The sequence below is a fragment of the Aptenodytes patagonicus genome, chromosome 2 (genome assembly GCF_965638725.1).
Source record: "Aptenodytes patagonicus chromosome 2, bAptPat1.pri.cur, whole genome shotgun sequence".
Lineage (NCBI taxonomy): Eukaryota > Metazoa > Chordata > Aves > Sphenisciformes > Spheniscidae > Aptenodytes > Aptenodytes patagonicus.
Window position 1 is genome coordinate 126,497,109 of NC_134950.1, and position 15,711 is coordinate 126,512,819.

Here is a 15,711-nt window from a genome sequence, read left to right on the forward strand (position 1 = left end):
CCTCTCACACGTTGCTTCTGGCTTCATTCTTAACACACCTCGTAGGTATTTCCATTGTGGAGCCTTAATTACTGAAAATGTGCCTGGGCAGTATCAACCGACACTAAAATGATTTCCTCTTTAATGTCAATTGAAAAATGAGTTCCGTTTCTTGCTCCAAACATCACTTTCATGTCAGTTATTTCACGAGCCCAGGAGAGTTTTACTAGAGCAGCCAGCTGCCATGGGTGGAACTGTGCCTCGTTGGACCAAGCTCTGCTAGCACACACACTCAGCTGTTACTTGCGTTCTGTTTTGAGTGCTCAATACCTTTTGAATAGATCTGCATTTGGTGGGAAGTGGAGACAGTGCTGCAGGGGCTACTGTGCGGACAAAAGGAGTAATGAAGTCTATTGCAAGGAAAGGAGGATCGGAGGCTTCTTAAGAAAAGCTATGGGAGAGGGCTGAGAAGTTTTTTTATTGCTCATTATGGTGAAAAGATTCCCCTACTTAGGTCTTTCTCTGACCTCTGCACAGAGATCATTTTTCCTGTCTAGAGACTTGAATTCGCATACTTTTTATTCTCCAAAGACCACATCTCTCTGCTGTGTCTGTTGCACCAAATGGCACCTGCAGCCCGTAAAAATGAGGGCAACAAAAGCCCAAGTTCACATTGGCATGCAGTGAGGCGGATCAAATGTACAGGCATGTTTTACACATATGCCTTCCTACCAAGCAGTTTTTATTCCTGAAAGTGTTGTGGGAAGAAAGAAAGAGGTTGTTGGCTGTGCAGTTTGCTTTTTCATTCGAGTTCTGAGGATGGGTTATGGTTTAAAGAAGATTGAAGATAATGCGACGTAGAGTCCCTACTGCATAAAATTATCATGCGTCTGTTTATATACATGTACATACATCAACATCCACAGCACAATGCCTTTCTTAAATGGCATTTTACAAATGGGCAAAAGCAAGCAGAACTTTGCAGAGGACCGAAAGCAGCCACCTTTCTTGCCTCTGGTCAGTACCCAGTACCTTAGTCTACAAACAAACTTACCACACAAGTGTGAATCTTAAAGAGTGTATAATTCTTTTTTTTCTTCTTCTTTTTTAATTTAGGAAGTAAGGCGTTTCAGGGTGCGGTTCCACCTTACCCTCTACAGTAATTCAATTTATGGTTTTGTTTTGCTTTATTATTTTGATTTGTTACCTCTATGTCATCTTTCTTGGAAAAGAAAATCAGCAACTTAAATATGAATGATACTGAGGAAGTCAAGAGAAACAAGTCTGAAATACTCAGGGCTACAGCAGTCTCCCTCACTGCATTTCTACTCATGTCTATAGTCAGGTGTAGCTGTGCTGATGAAATGTCTGGCTGTGTGTGCTGGGGGCAGGGGCAGGCAACGAGTAGCTGAGGGAGGAAAGGGACTGGGGCTTTATTTTGTAAATCATTTATTTTGGATCATTGTAGATATCACCACTGGGAAAAGTAATCCTGCTATAAAATTTTTCATCCCATGTTTCGGAGCCCTTTTTACTGATAAAGTGAATGCTTGTCTGTCCCATGTTGAGGAGGAGACAATTTCCTGGGCCAGGTGTTGATGTCCTGCTATCTGACATTCAAGTTCCCTTGTTCCCTCACAGCCTGCGTGCACCTCAGCCATCCATCCTGCTTCAGTCCTTTCGCTTTTATCTGTGCACAGAATTAATCAAAATTACTTGCTAATTCATTCACCGGGGCAGCTCATGTTCGGTCTACTTCAACCTTCCTAAACTGTAGCTGCCTCCAAGGAGAGGCAAAAGGGGCAGAGCCTCACTAGCCTGCAAAGTCTCTTCCGAGTTAGGGAAGGTCACTTCCTGCCACTTCTTTTTGGAAAGTTTGTCTATTTTTGCCCCTTTTTGTCCAATTAGCTACAGACTTTAATACTTCTACTCAGCAGATGAACCGCTTCTCTCAGGTAAACAGTCTACATTACCACAGCGAGCTTTAATGCTCAAATCCCTATTTTTTTATGAGAATTTTTTCCAAGCCTAATAAAAAATAATATCCTTTGGGAAGAAATAACCAAGGAAGTCCCAGCAGAGAATCCAGCGTGGTTATAGCTTGGCGCTCATGCCTCGGGTACTTTTTGAAGGTTTCTCCTAGGTGCTGTGTAGGCAAGTAATGGCAATCGCCTTAAAAAGCTCAACACTTTGCATGCCAGACAGGATGCGACATGTGGATGGGACAGATAAATGAGCTGGAAGTGGATTGGGAGGAGAAGGAAGTTATAATAAAATAAACTAGAAATTAGCTGAAGAGCAGAGGTTTTTGCTTTTACAATTCCCTGATCCTGGGTCACCACAGCTGCAGGAAGTTTCTGACACCTTTTTTTTTTTGGTGGAGAGGGGACAGGGAGGACTTGTTCTCTCGTACTTTCTGTCAGAAGGAGCTGGCTACAAAAGCTGAAACATATTGCAGCAATAAACATACTTCATGCAGCCGGGGCTGGCAAATGGAAGGACTATTGCTGCAGCCCAGGGAAGTCCTTGATGTGGAAGGACACCTTCTTTGTCCAGGGGCCTCTTGCGCCTCTGCACGGGGGGCAGATTCTTCATTAGGAGCACAGACACTATTGCCAGTATGTAGTGAGCACCAAAAGGGTCGTGTTCAAAGAGAAAGCAAGGAGAAAATGTGATTTGCAGAAAACACCTCCAACGCAACCCCTGCCTCCAGTGGAAAAGCAAGACAAAAGAAGGGACAGTTTTATGGCTAGCTCACTGCACAAGTCCTTAAAGAAAAAAGGTTCCTATCTAGGTTATGTTTAGGTGAGGCCCTCTTCTACAAAGACAATTCAGCTGTCTTCTGTAGTAGAAACAACCCTGCCATGAGCATCCTATCATCTCAGTCATCGCTATAGACAACATTCATCACTAGTCAGAGCAAGCTCAAAGCTTTAGCACCATTTAAAGGTCAGTCAGGCCTCCAACATGAGGTTTTTTGGATTGAAGAAATATCCAAGCCATATGGGTCTGCACAGGGATGAATCATACACCTCAAGATGATGTTGGTGGCAGCGCTTTCACCAACTGAAACTACTGGGTAACCATATTTTTCTAAACAGCAGTAGATGTTTCTTTTGAGCATGTTTTCTTCTGGAAAAAAAAAAATTGGATATTCTCCAAATACTGTCATCTGCAAACAGCTGTTTACATCCCAAAGGCCTCACAGTACAATCAGTATGTGAAAAGGGAAATGGATTTTGGAAAGCAGTCCTCAAACTCTGTGCTATAGCCAGCTATTGTGGTGAAAAGTAGCCAGTAATGCTGAAGCCCACTGTACTCAGCTGTGTCTGAGGGTTTAGCAGAAATATGAATCACTTAATGGATTAAGCGGATCATTTTTCCTTCACCTCATAAGCCTAGCAGAACATCTCTTTCTTCTGTTTTTGCACAGTACCCAGTGGAGACTGGGGCCTCTGTGTGTTACTCTAACAAATACTTATTTGCTCATTTGGAAGCATGCACGGGACATAATACCGAAGAGACACAGTTGAGAAACAGGGAAGAGACACTGCAAAAACGAAACAATTCTTTTTTTTTTTTTTAAAGTGGTAACTTTTTGGGTCTCTCGAAGACTCACCTCTACAGCAAGAAAGCCAGGCTGTCGGGGTGGTTGTTAAGAAGACAACTGTTCACTGCTGGAACTTGCAGCACAATCTGAGAAAGGAAGCATTGGATGAGATCTCCACTTCTCTTGATGGCTTACCCAGTTCTGTTCACTGTGCAGTGGATGTTAAGGCTCAGGTGAGCATTCGAGTGGCTATGAACAGGAAGACACGCATATGTTTAGCTATGCCAATGACCACATACTGCACATGAGAATGCACATAGATACACAATTTTAATTCTGTTAGCTGGCTGTGCATGCCTCCCAAGCAAGAGAAAGAGAGCGCGAGGGAAGTTTTAAAGAACCCTGATTTTTCTATTGCTTTACCTTCCTCAAACGAACAACTTCTTCCTTGCTTTTCTCCAGCTAATGATCACTGTGTCTTGGTATCAGCTGATGAGATCTGTCTAGTCCTCTGCTTCTGCCTCCTCCTCTGTACTAAAAAGGAATTCAATGGTGGCCAAGCACCTCCTTCGCATGTCACCAAGATTAACTATAAAATAATCAGATCATGTGTGGAAAGCTCAGAGGAGCCCGAGTTCCACTACAGAGTATTTCATATGAGATAGGCACTGGGTAGAAGTCACTCTACCTGAGGAAGAGAGCATCCTAGTGGGCTGCTGTGTGGTGGAGCACAACTGTTAATAAGGAGGAAATGCTTTCTGAGTGAAAAATGTGGGATTAGATCCCACAGGAATGATGTTCAAGGAGTTTACACGATTTTCAGTTGGCCGTGTATCAACGGCTGAATTCCACACAAGAGAGAGAAATATTATCTGGTAACAAATGGTGAAATAAGTCAAATAATAGGTGTAAATCATGCTTTCTATCTTTTTTCTCAGACACTTCTATTTTTCAGCAGTATTTCAATGCAGCAGAGCTTAAGGCCTCAGCTAGCCACACTATAAACCCAAGCCTGTTCAACTTTAAAAAACAGCTACATAATTTAAACTAGATCACCTTTCAATTCCTCCATTTAAAGTGGTGGCCATATCCAGTAGGTTATTTAGTTATCATTTATGTCCCTCCAGATAAGTTCGGTGATATACCAGTGCAACGCAGCTGATAAAAGTGAGCATGCCTTTGGCAGAGGTTTGTACGCACAAATTTTTAAAGGAAGGAAGTGGTTTGGTCACAGCATCTTTCCCCCAAAGTGGATTTCTTCAGGAACATCGTAACATTGGTAAACAAACCTTGCTGACCATGTCTGTGTTTCTCTGAACTGACAGGCTCTGGGAGGGCTTAAGTAGAGAGCTGCGTGTCTCCTGCCTGCTTCCCATCAACATGACTGCCTTGCGTGCAGCAGTGGGCTGTTGCAGCCTGCCTGTCTGGATGTGCCGGGCAGCACGCTCCCCACCAGGCAGGCTTGCTATTTGCCTGGCAAAATCATCCTCTGTTGCGTGCAGCCTGAGGACCGCTTCTGCCAGCCATTAGTTATCACCGTGGCTTGTGCTCTGCTCAGTCAAATGGAGACTTTTGCAGAGCGTACAGTCTTCTCCTGAAGACCAGACTGACAACAGTGGGGCAAGGAGCCAAGTCACAGGGAAGGGCTACAGCAAGTTCACCAACAGGCAGGCAGACACGTAGGTTTGTATCTTGGTTTGTTTGCCACTTTCAGTAGCTTCTGCTGCAGTCCTGTCTGCTTCTGTGTTTGCTGATCATTATCAGCACATCAAGACCTTGCTCTCCACTTGCAATCTCTGGTCACCCAAAATAATACAAATAAAATGTATTTAAATGTCGTAAGTGTGGAATTATCCTCAATTTATTCTACACCAGCTGTTATTTTGGTTTTTTTCTCCCCCTCTGCCTGAAATCTCGGGGAGTGACAGTCTGGAGCACATGGCTTTCTCCACATGGAAGTCATGGACTTCCAGTCCAGATGCAGATTACTGATAAACACAACCATCTCCCTCTGGAAGCAACATACATCACACATTACAAAGGCCCATTTGTCCTTGTTATTTTAATTCTGTAGTATAGATAGGGGACTTTTAGTGTTAAATACAATCGTACCATTTACCAATTAACTTTTTTTTTGACACTGATGGTGGGACCAGGAGGATGAGAGGAGAAAGCCTTCTTACCTGCGCTTCTGTGGAAGATGATGCAAAACCCTCTTAGCCTGTTTCCATAAGCACGTGGACAGCCAACTGACAGACAACAAAACCAAAACCACTAACACCACAGTTGCTAGCGATACCCTCGTTAGTAGAATTCGAAGTGGAATGATCTTGGAAATGGAGCAATCCTGGAAGTGACGAAGATGAACCTGAATGCCAGAGCATCAGCTATAAACCAGCTTGGCACAACCTGTGTTGATGGGACAAAGTGTCCCACTTTCTGCTGCTCTCCTCAGGCTCCTCAGCTACCACTCGGAGTGCCAGGCAGGCTGTAGCTTCAGCCTCCTGCCTTCCTCCTTCTCTCACCATCTTCATGACCAGCAGCAATGGGCATTGCAGCATAGGTGCAGTTGAGAAAAACCCTCTCACCTGCTTCCTCCTCCCATTCCTCCATCTTTCTTTGGGCTTTCCTGATTAGGCTGGAGAGAGAGGCTCACCTGTGGATATTTCATCGGGCAGAAAGAATGAAAAGGAAAGTGTGCAGGCAATCCCACAAAACGTGTTTAGTGGTGAAGGAGACAGCCGCATTCCTGGTAGGTAAAAAGGAACACCCAGTGATTTCCAACCTGTAAATAAAGCTCCTTGGCTGGGAAGGAGAGTTACTGGACACTTCCAGCCCGCCCTCGCCTTCATCACAGAAATGGCCCTCGTGGGAAGAAATGCACACGGCAACATGAGAGTCACTGACTGAAGCAGCCATGGGGAAGCACGCCAAATAGCTTTCTCATTCCCCATGAGATGTGGCTGAGGAGGCAATTTACTTTCCAGTTCCCTTTCAAGATGAAGTATGGCTTGCACTACCACTGCCTAGGCTGTACTTATTCCGTAAATAAAGTTTTTCTGTCTTCCATGTGGCAACTCTTGCCCTGAAGTCACTCTTTAAAAGAAGCCTCAGAAACAGAGGCAATGTTCTTCTAGCAGGTGAGCACAGCGGAGAGCCCGGACAGCAGATACCTGTTAGTAACAAACACTCAGTCTTGGTGTGAGAACAACTTTCTCCTGTATTTCACCTCCTAACACATGGGTGGTTGTGCTGCTGACGGGGCAACAAAGCCACCCTGTCTCTCCGATTCTTTCCTTCCATTTGGCGAAGACGCGGAGGAGGCAGACTTTGCTGCAAAGCCTTTCCGTTCCCTCTGTGCTCAGCACAAGAGCCACGGCCTTGGGAAGCCTCTGCAGAAAGGTGCCGTAAGAACACAGAGTCACCCAGCTCTTTTCTTTCTTTATTTTTTTATTGAAAGCTTCATCAAAGAAAACAGAAGTTTAAACCTAACATCCACTGATCTACAGAAAGCCCCAGGACTGGGAAAATGGCAGCTATTAGGATTGTGGTACAAATGGAAAACATAAAAAAAAAAAAAAAAAATCATAGCAGTACAGATCTTTCAAAGACATTCTGAGACATCAGCACACAGATGCCCATATAAATAAGATTCATAATTTAATGTATCACAGAGGTTCCGTATTCTACATTTTGGCTACAGTGAGGTCTGTAAGGGCTTTAAAGAACCTCTGTCCCATTTGTGTGATGCATGTTTTCTTGATAGGAAGTTCATCTGCTTTCAAAGTTGCTTTGATTTTTCTTACAGACAGAATCTGTTCATTCTCCTTTAAAAAGGAAAACAATTAAAAATTCCTATATGAATTCTGTACGCTTCCTGCTTTTACATAAAATTGTTTTGCCTCCAAAAGATAGTAGAATTTTCTTCCACCCTGGAATACAGCATATTTAATAATACTTTAGTTACATAAACATCATGTTCTCTTCTCTAGGCTGTATTTTTGGGCTTTTAAAAATATAACTGACTGTAAATTTTACCAAATTAAAAAAATCATTATCCAAGAGAAAGACACTTAAAGGCAGAAATTTGACGTTGGGCAGATATTCTCTTAAGGACAACAGATCCAGATCTTGGAAGGTGCTTACACCTTGCAGGCTTTGGCCCTACAAGGAAAAATGGATTTGTGAACCTGTCAAAGGCTGACATTTTTCACTTCATTACGCATTTTTATTAAGGTGAAAGAACTCAGCTGTCACTGTTGGGGAATTAACAACGGAACTGAACAACTGAAATGAACACAAGAATTTTTCTCATGGAAAGCTAAACCAACACTGGGATTTATTTTTTTACAGCTTTTCTCTCATAATTTTCTGTTTAATTTTAACGAAGAGCATGTTAATAAAGGGGAGAAGAAAGGGTCTCTTCTGCCTGCTTTGAGGCACAAAGGTGAATAAATCTCTGGGGTACATACAGCGCTCTAGCCTATTTGGGTGACGGGAGCAATATAGAAGAAGTTGGTGCTCTTTTTGAGGGGAAAATAACTCTCCTTACACTGCATCTTTGCTGCTTGCTGAGATTCTAGACATCTGCTCCACAAAGGGAGAGAAGTCTGCTTCTCACTCAGCCCTCCTTCTGAGAAAGTGTGCGTGCATGATTGTGTGTATGCGTATTAGAAATGAAAGGAATCATCGTTACTAGAGTCAATTGTCATTAAACAGAAAAGACTAATACACCAAATGTCAGCAATTTTGTTGTTTTCTGTTTTGCATTTCCATCACACCGTGACTGTTTTCTTAGTTCACGTGGGCTACTGAGAAAGACCAGGAAAATCCCTTACCCTAGGGCACTTCTTTTATACCTGGACCAATTTCATGTTAAATAAAGTTTTGAAAGGAAATGTTGACCATGTGTGTATCAAACATTACTATCTTCAACTACCACATTTGGTCTCATCACTAAAAATGGATTGATTCATTACTTTAAGCACATTATCACTCTTTAGCATGACTCTTGCTATAGGTGGAGTTCAGCGAGTCTGCCTAAACCTGTTTTGCTCATGTCAACCTCAGCATTAAAATGAAGTGGCATGAGGAGCACCATCAAGCTTAAAATCATGAAGCATGGCAATTTGTTAAACACTGAGTATCAGTCTCATCCTTCAGAACCACAAACAACATAATATAGATCCAAATACTATGACATATTAAAAATAAACTTTATTACAATGCAGGCTTCCTCAAATTTGCTGAGTTTTGGTACACATACATACATAAATAATACCCTTCGTTTGATTTTTACTTGAGTAAAAATCCATTCGAATGCTTCAGCCCATTGCCCATTGAAAGTTTAAGCCCTCACTTCTCTAATCACCAGCCTTTATCTTCCACAGTTGGGCATGCATCCATAGCAGAAGATGATACAATGTGATGCAATTTGCTCTCAAATATGCCTCATTCTGCATTACGGTGGATTTCTTGACCAACACAACCAAGGCAGTCTCTTGGTAAACAGAACTATACAAGTAAGAACAAGCTAAGGACATTTCAAGAGTCTGTTTCACCGGAAGGCAATAAGAGGACATTCACAATTTGAGGCCTGACTGTCACAGGTGAAAAGTGCTTACAAAACCAGCAGTAGAGCCAGATAGGAAGAAGAGTCCCTCAGCAACCTCACTGGGAACAGTGAGACTTTTCAGTGCCCTGATCTACGCTCAGGTCAGCACCTGCGAATATAATACTCTCTTCAGTTCCACTGTATCCGTTTTTTTTTCTCAATGTTAAGCGATGAGCCCAGGTATTGAGAATTTTCTACCCATAATTCATATTTTTCTGACACCCCTTCTGTACTTATCTTTTAAGGTAAAACCAAAAATATCAAACCTGAACATCCAGATTTTACTATTTACAAGAATTCAGGTGTGATGGAAAGTACATACGCAGTTCAGCTTATGGATTTGATGTTACTTCTAGACCTCTGGGCCAGGCACCATTGCCTTAGACTTCTAGAGTTGTTTCTGCAACCTTTCAGGAACCCTCCTGATATTTAAAGCTAAATTGGTAAGACAGACACAGATATTGACTTTACAAATTCAGGTCTTCAAAAAAAGAAAAAAAAAAGAAAACAGAAACTCGAACAGATAATAATAATAAACCTTCCAAAAAATCTTACTAGCCAGAACATAAAGAAAACCAGTTTTACATTTCAGAGGCCACCAAGTATTTCTGTCCTGTGACAACACCCATGCAGCAAGTGTGTTGCTCTTCCACTGTTCTCTTTTATCTCATCTTTAACTTTTACAAATAAGTTACCACTTTCTGAGCATTTTGTATGTTCCAAATAATTTTTTTTCTTACCTTATGATCTATGACTGTTTATACTCAAGGCTCACATTGTTTGTAATTCATAGACTTTCAAGTACCAGTTCACTGTTTTTTTTGGGATCAGTAAGATGATCAATTGTATTTAAGGGATCCATTTTCTTTCCTCTTCTTCTTCCTCTACTTCTTTGCTTTGTTTTTTTTTTATTTCAAACCCTATTAAACATTATAGCATGGAAAAAAATGGAACAATTCTAATACAGAATGCACTTGAAACACTTTAAAGTGACAGGCATCGTGATATCGTATTGCCTGTCTGGCTTAATAAAAAAACACTGAGATTGTTTAACTTTGTTTGCTGAAAAAAAATAAGAAAAATGTTTCTGAATGTATAAATAAAGCAGCAGAGTTCTGAATAGAAACAAGAAGGTACCTCAGCATATTCATCAGCCACATGGTAGCTACCTTGTAGCCTCATTGTTGATAGTAAATGAGACTTTTTGTGTGTCACATTAGAACTAACACAAAAACAAATGTGTTTATTTTATATTTAACTGACTTGTGCCCGGGGTTATCTCTATTAGTACAAAGAATTCAGAGAGAGACAGGAAAAGAGTACATGTAGAAAGGAAGAAAATAAGGCTAGATCGATTTTTTTCCCTCATATGCCCTCCAAAGAAAGAGGGAACCTTTATCCAAGGACAAAATTCAAGTGCCACTCTCAAAAAGCAACAAGTAATGAGACAGCATGTGAAACAGAAACAGATTTTTTTTTTTTCCTGAATTGAAAACATGTTGTGGATGTTGTTGTTCTTTTACTTTGGCATCATCTGGTTTTCAGAAGTGTTGAACATCAACGACTACTCTGGAGAAAGCAGAAGTTTTACCACTTCGGAAAATCAGGCCCTCTTCCTATGGTGAAGAACCACGTGAACTCCCATTTCTCTCTTTTCTATGTTGCATATCTAGCAGCCATTTACTTGGGAAACCCCCTCCCCCCCACTATGTTAAAAAATACGATCTTGTTTTATCAATTTAAAAAAATAATTGTGTTCTTTTCCCCAAAATTTCAGGTTAGGGAAACACAGATCTCTTTTTAGAATTGGGCAGCTGAATCAGATTGATCCAATATATATGATTTAATTTCATTATTTTTAACGGATACCCTGTCTCTAATGCACCACAATGAATGTGATGAAGCTTCCCCTCTCTTCTGGACGGAGGAAAGTTTAAAAATGTTTGGTTTAATTTTTACATACAGATATATGTGTATGTATGTGTATATTTAAATGCTGCTTCTCTTCTGCCTCCTTAAGGAAAAAAATCATCTTATGACTTGCTTCTCACCTTTTTCGTTTGTTTGGTTTTTTTGAAAAAAATAAGGGCCATAATCAGGATTTCTTTATGGAAAATAAGTGTCGTTCCTGAAACAGGTTTCAGTGGATTGAATTTAGTTAGTGTCTTTTTTTGCCTAATCATACTAATTAGTGATTGTCAGCCAACATATTAAGACAACAGAAATCATAGCAGAGAAGAATAATTTTTAACTTCCTGCCTGCATGACAATACTAAGTCATTTTCAACATTTCTGCTTGTATGGGAGAGCTAAAATGAGAAAAAAGATCGAGTTTGCTTTCTCTTGCATCTAACTGGCAATTCAAACGCATCACTGGAAAACAAATGCAGAATTAAGGTGGCTATGCATGCTGGACGATGACAAAGACTGAGGTGAAGAAATGAATTTGCGGTATGTCGGAATTCAGAAGGAAGACTGTTGTTTCAGTAGAAATACCAAAGATCAGGCAATTTAACAGAAAAACTCATCAAAATTAAAGCCCACCTGGACAGATATTAGTTGGTAACCCACTCCCCCTTGCTTTGGGATGTTCTCCAAAGCACACCATCAACAAGATTCTAATACCAACTATTCCGGAATTTCCACTATAAACATATGCAGTATGTAAAACACCAGTGGAAGATAGTTTAAACAAACAAGAAAGTAAGAACTGGTCCGGCCATGTAGGTCAAATAAAGATAAAAAAAGAAAAAAACCTCTATCTTCTGGACTGCGTTAGGGTGTCACTTCATCTTTGGTATAAAATAGGCCATCCATAGGCTGCATTTGTTCACAACTAGGAAAGACTACAGAAATTGTCAACAATTTCTTCTATCTATTGCTTTTTTTGCACTTTTTTGACCATAAGCTCCTATCTACTTAAGTTTTTTTTTTAATGCTCTTAAGCTAGGTTTTTGCAATGTGACAAGCAAAGCAGACTAAAAACTTCTTAAAGCTCATAAAAAAGACTGCAGATAAAAAGCACTAATGCTTTTGCTAGCGATCACGCTTTGTAAATAAAAAAATCTGCATTCTGCAAGAAAAAAACCCTGCATTCTCTATAATGCAGCAAGTTTTTTTCTCAATTCAATAACTTTACTGTAAAATGCTTTAGCCTTCTAGAATTTTTTCTGTCAACACTTAAGACAAAGTTCATAAAAGTCCCAGCATTTTTCCAATCCTTTCAGTTGCCACAGTTCCTTTATCATCAACTTTTCTTCAAAAGAAGAAAATCATTTTCTTTTAAACTGTACAGTTTATTTTTTGTTCACCCCAAAAACTCAGTCTATTAAACTTCTGCACCAGCACCGGTGTGAGCAGTTTCAATTCATTCTCGGGTTTTCTAACAAGACGTTGACAGCTTGCCTTGAGAGCCTTTGACGTCCTTAAAATTAAGGCAATTAAGATTCAAGATAAACCTTACCTAAACATTTCTTTAAAAAAACAAAAAACAAAAAAAACCCCAAAAAACACTCTAGATTTAAAACAAGAAGAAAAATAAAATGAGAGAAAAAGAGTAGCTTAATTTTTGAGGAAGACAATTGGTTTTCATCTCAACTTGCTCCCTCTTGACATCATCAGTTTTTCTGTTTAAAAAAAAAAAAAAAATCTAGCTACACCTCCAGGTAAATTCTGAATTCAAATGTTCGTCCAGATGAAATGTCAACCCAGAGTTTTTCCTCTGGGTTTTTTCTTTAGTTAAAAAAAAAAAAATATAGCAAAAATAAAATTGTCAGACTACATGACGGAACCATTTGCACAGCACATAAAAACACTGTTTTGTTTTCGTTGGGAAAGGTAGGAAAAAAAAAAGCATTCATTTGACGCCTGTGCAAACTGGAAGCCAACTTCTTGTTCAGTGAAGTTTCTCCATTCAAGGCAAAGATTTCAGACCGACATTCTTCAGTCCTGTTTATTGTCTGTAAAAACAATTGAATTAAAGTGGTCATTAAGTCAAAACAACTTTGAAATAGGCTCCTCTCCTTTTTTTCCACCCAATTCCCTTTAAAAGTTATCCAAGCTAAACTAACTTTGCAGCTGTTTAAATATGATACCACCACTAAGCTGAAAATAGTCAGGCAGAAATAGGGAACTCCTGCTTTGGGGACGTTAACACGTCCTAAGCAGATGAATTTACTCTTGTTAATGCTAGGCTTAATGGGCAGTCTAACTACACTGAAATTAGATGAATACGTGGCTTAACACTGTGTAAATATTTCAAGAGTAATACAATAAGAGAGCGAATATTTTCACAATAATAAGTGGCACTGTTTATTTTGGATACTAATAATAAAATGAAGGATAAAATTACAATAAAAGGATACATCCAATTTGCTAAAAGAACACATTTTCTGTTGGCAAGAACAGACTGTGGAGCACTCTGCTTAATGAGCCGGTTATGGCTAACTTAGAAGAAACATTAAAGATAGTATTAATTAGAAAAATATAATTTTTGATCATATAGTGTCAAATCTTTCTAAATTTAGCACAGAGAATAAGCTAAACTATGAACCTTTTTCTTACGGAAGATAACTCTCATTTTGTGTTTTTGAGGTTTCATGTCATTTAAAGATATGTCATACCAAACTTATCTTAGCAAGACTATATGAGATCTTTGGGGAGATGTAGAACCTAGGTATAAACGCTGTTTCATGGCTAGGGCTATCAGTAAGGGTTAGCTATTGCTTCTCCTACAGTCCTCAAAACTTGCATGGAAAAAATCCTTTTCCAACCGAAGTTCAACACAAGAAAATCCAGCACCTTTCCTTTTGCAAGCATTAATGCATTTGCCTTGCTTAGTTTTAATTTTAATATTAGGAGTTAAATTGTGAAGAATGTTGATGACATAACATCTGCCACAGAGCTACTTCTCTGGGATGGTAAACATAAAACTAGCTTCAATTTTAAATATTAAATTTACCAAAGGACTTTTTCATTGCGTGAAGCCTGAAAATTAGTATTTTGAATGTAACAACAGATTTATGTGGAAAGCAAGAATTAATTTTTTCTTAGGGTTTTCTATGCATAACTTCCGGTAGGAGTACTCAAGTTGGATGCTCACCTCCTGAGGTTTTACTGCCCCTCTGGGTCGAGTGGCCACCATATGCGTGAAAGACCAATTCCACCGAAGGGTCACAGCACACACTCTCTAATCTAACCTGGCATTGAGTTTGCCCGCAAAGGGCTCCAGAAAAATGTAATTCTTTCCACATTTAAAACCAGAATATGTTGTCCAGCAGAGTTTTGCTTAGAGGTAAGAGAGTACACTTTTCAGGGGGAAGGATCTCAATTCATCTCCACTTCACAGATTTCACACTTTTATGTGCAAAATTAAAGATTTACAAGGAAAAAGGGGAGTATGGGTCTAAAATAATTAAGGTGATTTCCTCATAGAGTAGAGTCCTCTGCTCAGAAACCAAGGGCTGTTTCTCCTGTATTGCTACACAATAGGTAGCCAGGTTTTTGACATGAAGTTATCATTTCTGAACATCTATGGGTGGGATCCTCAAGTACAGCAGCCAGCATATTAAATAAAAGAACGTGTATGCTGATTAAAAAAACTAGAACTTAAATTTTAAGTCTCATGGTTTATTTTTACTTACAAAGAGAGTACAGAGTCCTTATACCACCCAGTTCATTCTGAGTACATTGCCTCTCCTTCGTTGCCTGCAATTTCATGATTGTTGCAAAGAAAATAAATATAATGAAATACACTGTTATAACTTTTCTCCTGACTGATCAGCTCCTATGAAATAATTTTATAGAGTTTGCCTTTTTCTTTGCCTATATCTGATAAAATCATTGTTCGGTCATGTTAATTACTTCTTCTCATCTCGCTTTGAAAACAGTTGTTGTATATTGGGCATGATGCTTGCTATTAATAAATGTGTCCTTCAAAGACCAGATTAATAAAATCGTATTTTAATTACAAAATAACTTCACTTGGTTTTATATTAAAGGTTACTGAAATATTCCGGCAGAAGTTGTTTAAGACAGAGATTGTGTATATATTGGTTTGTTTCTGCAGCTTCCCACACTGCATTTCTGCCCGCAACTGGCAGATAGAAATAAAGGGCACATTTCAGAAAAAAAATACTGAAATAATCATAATAAAAAATCTGTAGTGGATCTGCCTGTGTGATTAAAAAAGAAAGAAATTCCTCTGGATATAAATGCCACTGCCATTAGAAGTGTATCCATCACAGCAACAAGGCAGTAGCTGACACGGAAAGATGAGGGATCTCATTCTCAGAGAAGGTGGGAATTCACCACACTGGCAAGAAGCACAGCACTCATTTCAATAAGGAATTGCACTGTAGTTTCCTCCTATGTGGGAAAAATGCCAGAATCTGCTGCTCACAGCTACCTTATGAGGGCTTCTGAACCTAACTCCTTCTGCTTTGAGACTTAAGTGAAAGGGAACTGGAACACGGGAATGGTCAGATCTAAACTCCTACAGAACACAGTCACCAAAACAAGCCAACAGGACGGTATGGTCACATATATTTCTCTCTTTGCTCATTATACT

General features: G+C 39.7%; 1 protein-coding gene across 3 annotated transcripts in view; it reads right to left on the minus strand.

Annotated features, from left to right (window-relative positions):
* Nucleotides 1–8,721: 8,721 nt before the first annotated feature.
* The window catches only part of RBMS3 (RNA binding motif single stranded interacting protein 3), a 453,407-nt gene continuing 446,417 nt past the window's right edge, over nt 8,722–15,711 (minus strand). For all 3 annotated transcript variants that reach the window (XM_076331139.1, XM_076331137.1, XM_076331140.1), the window contains exon 14: nt 8,722–13,102. In XM_076331139.1, coding sequence (XP_076187254.1) covers nt 13,096–13,102 — 7 coding nt within the window. In that variant the 3' untranslated portion in view covers nt 8,722–13,095. The remainder of the gene's footprint in view (nt 13,103–15,711) is intronic.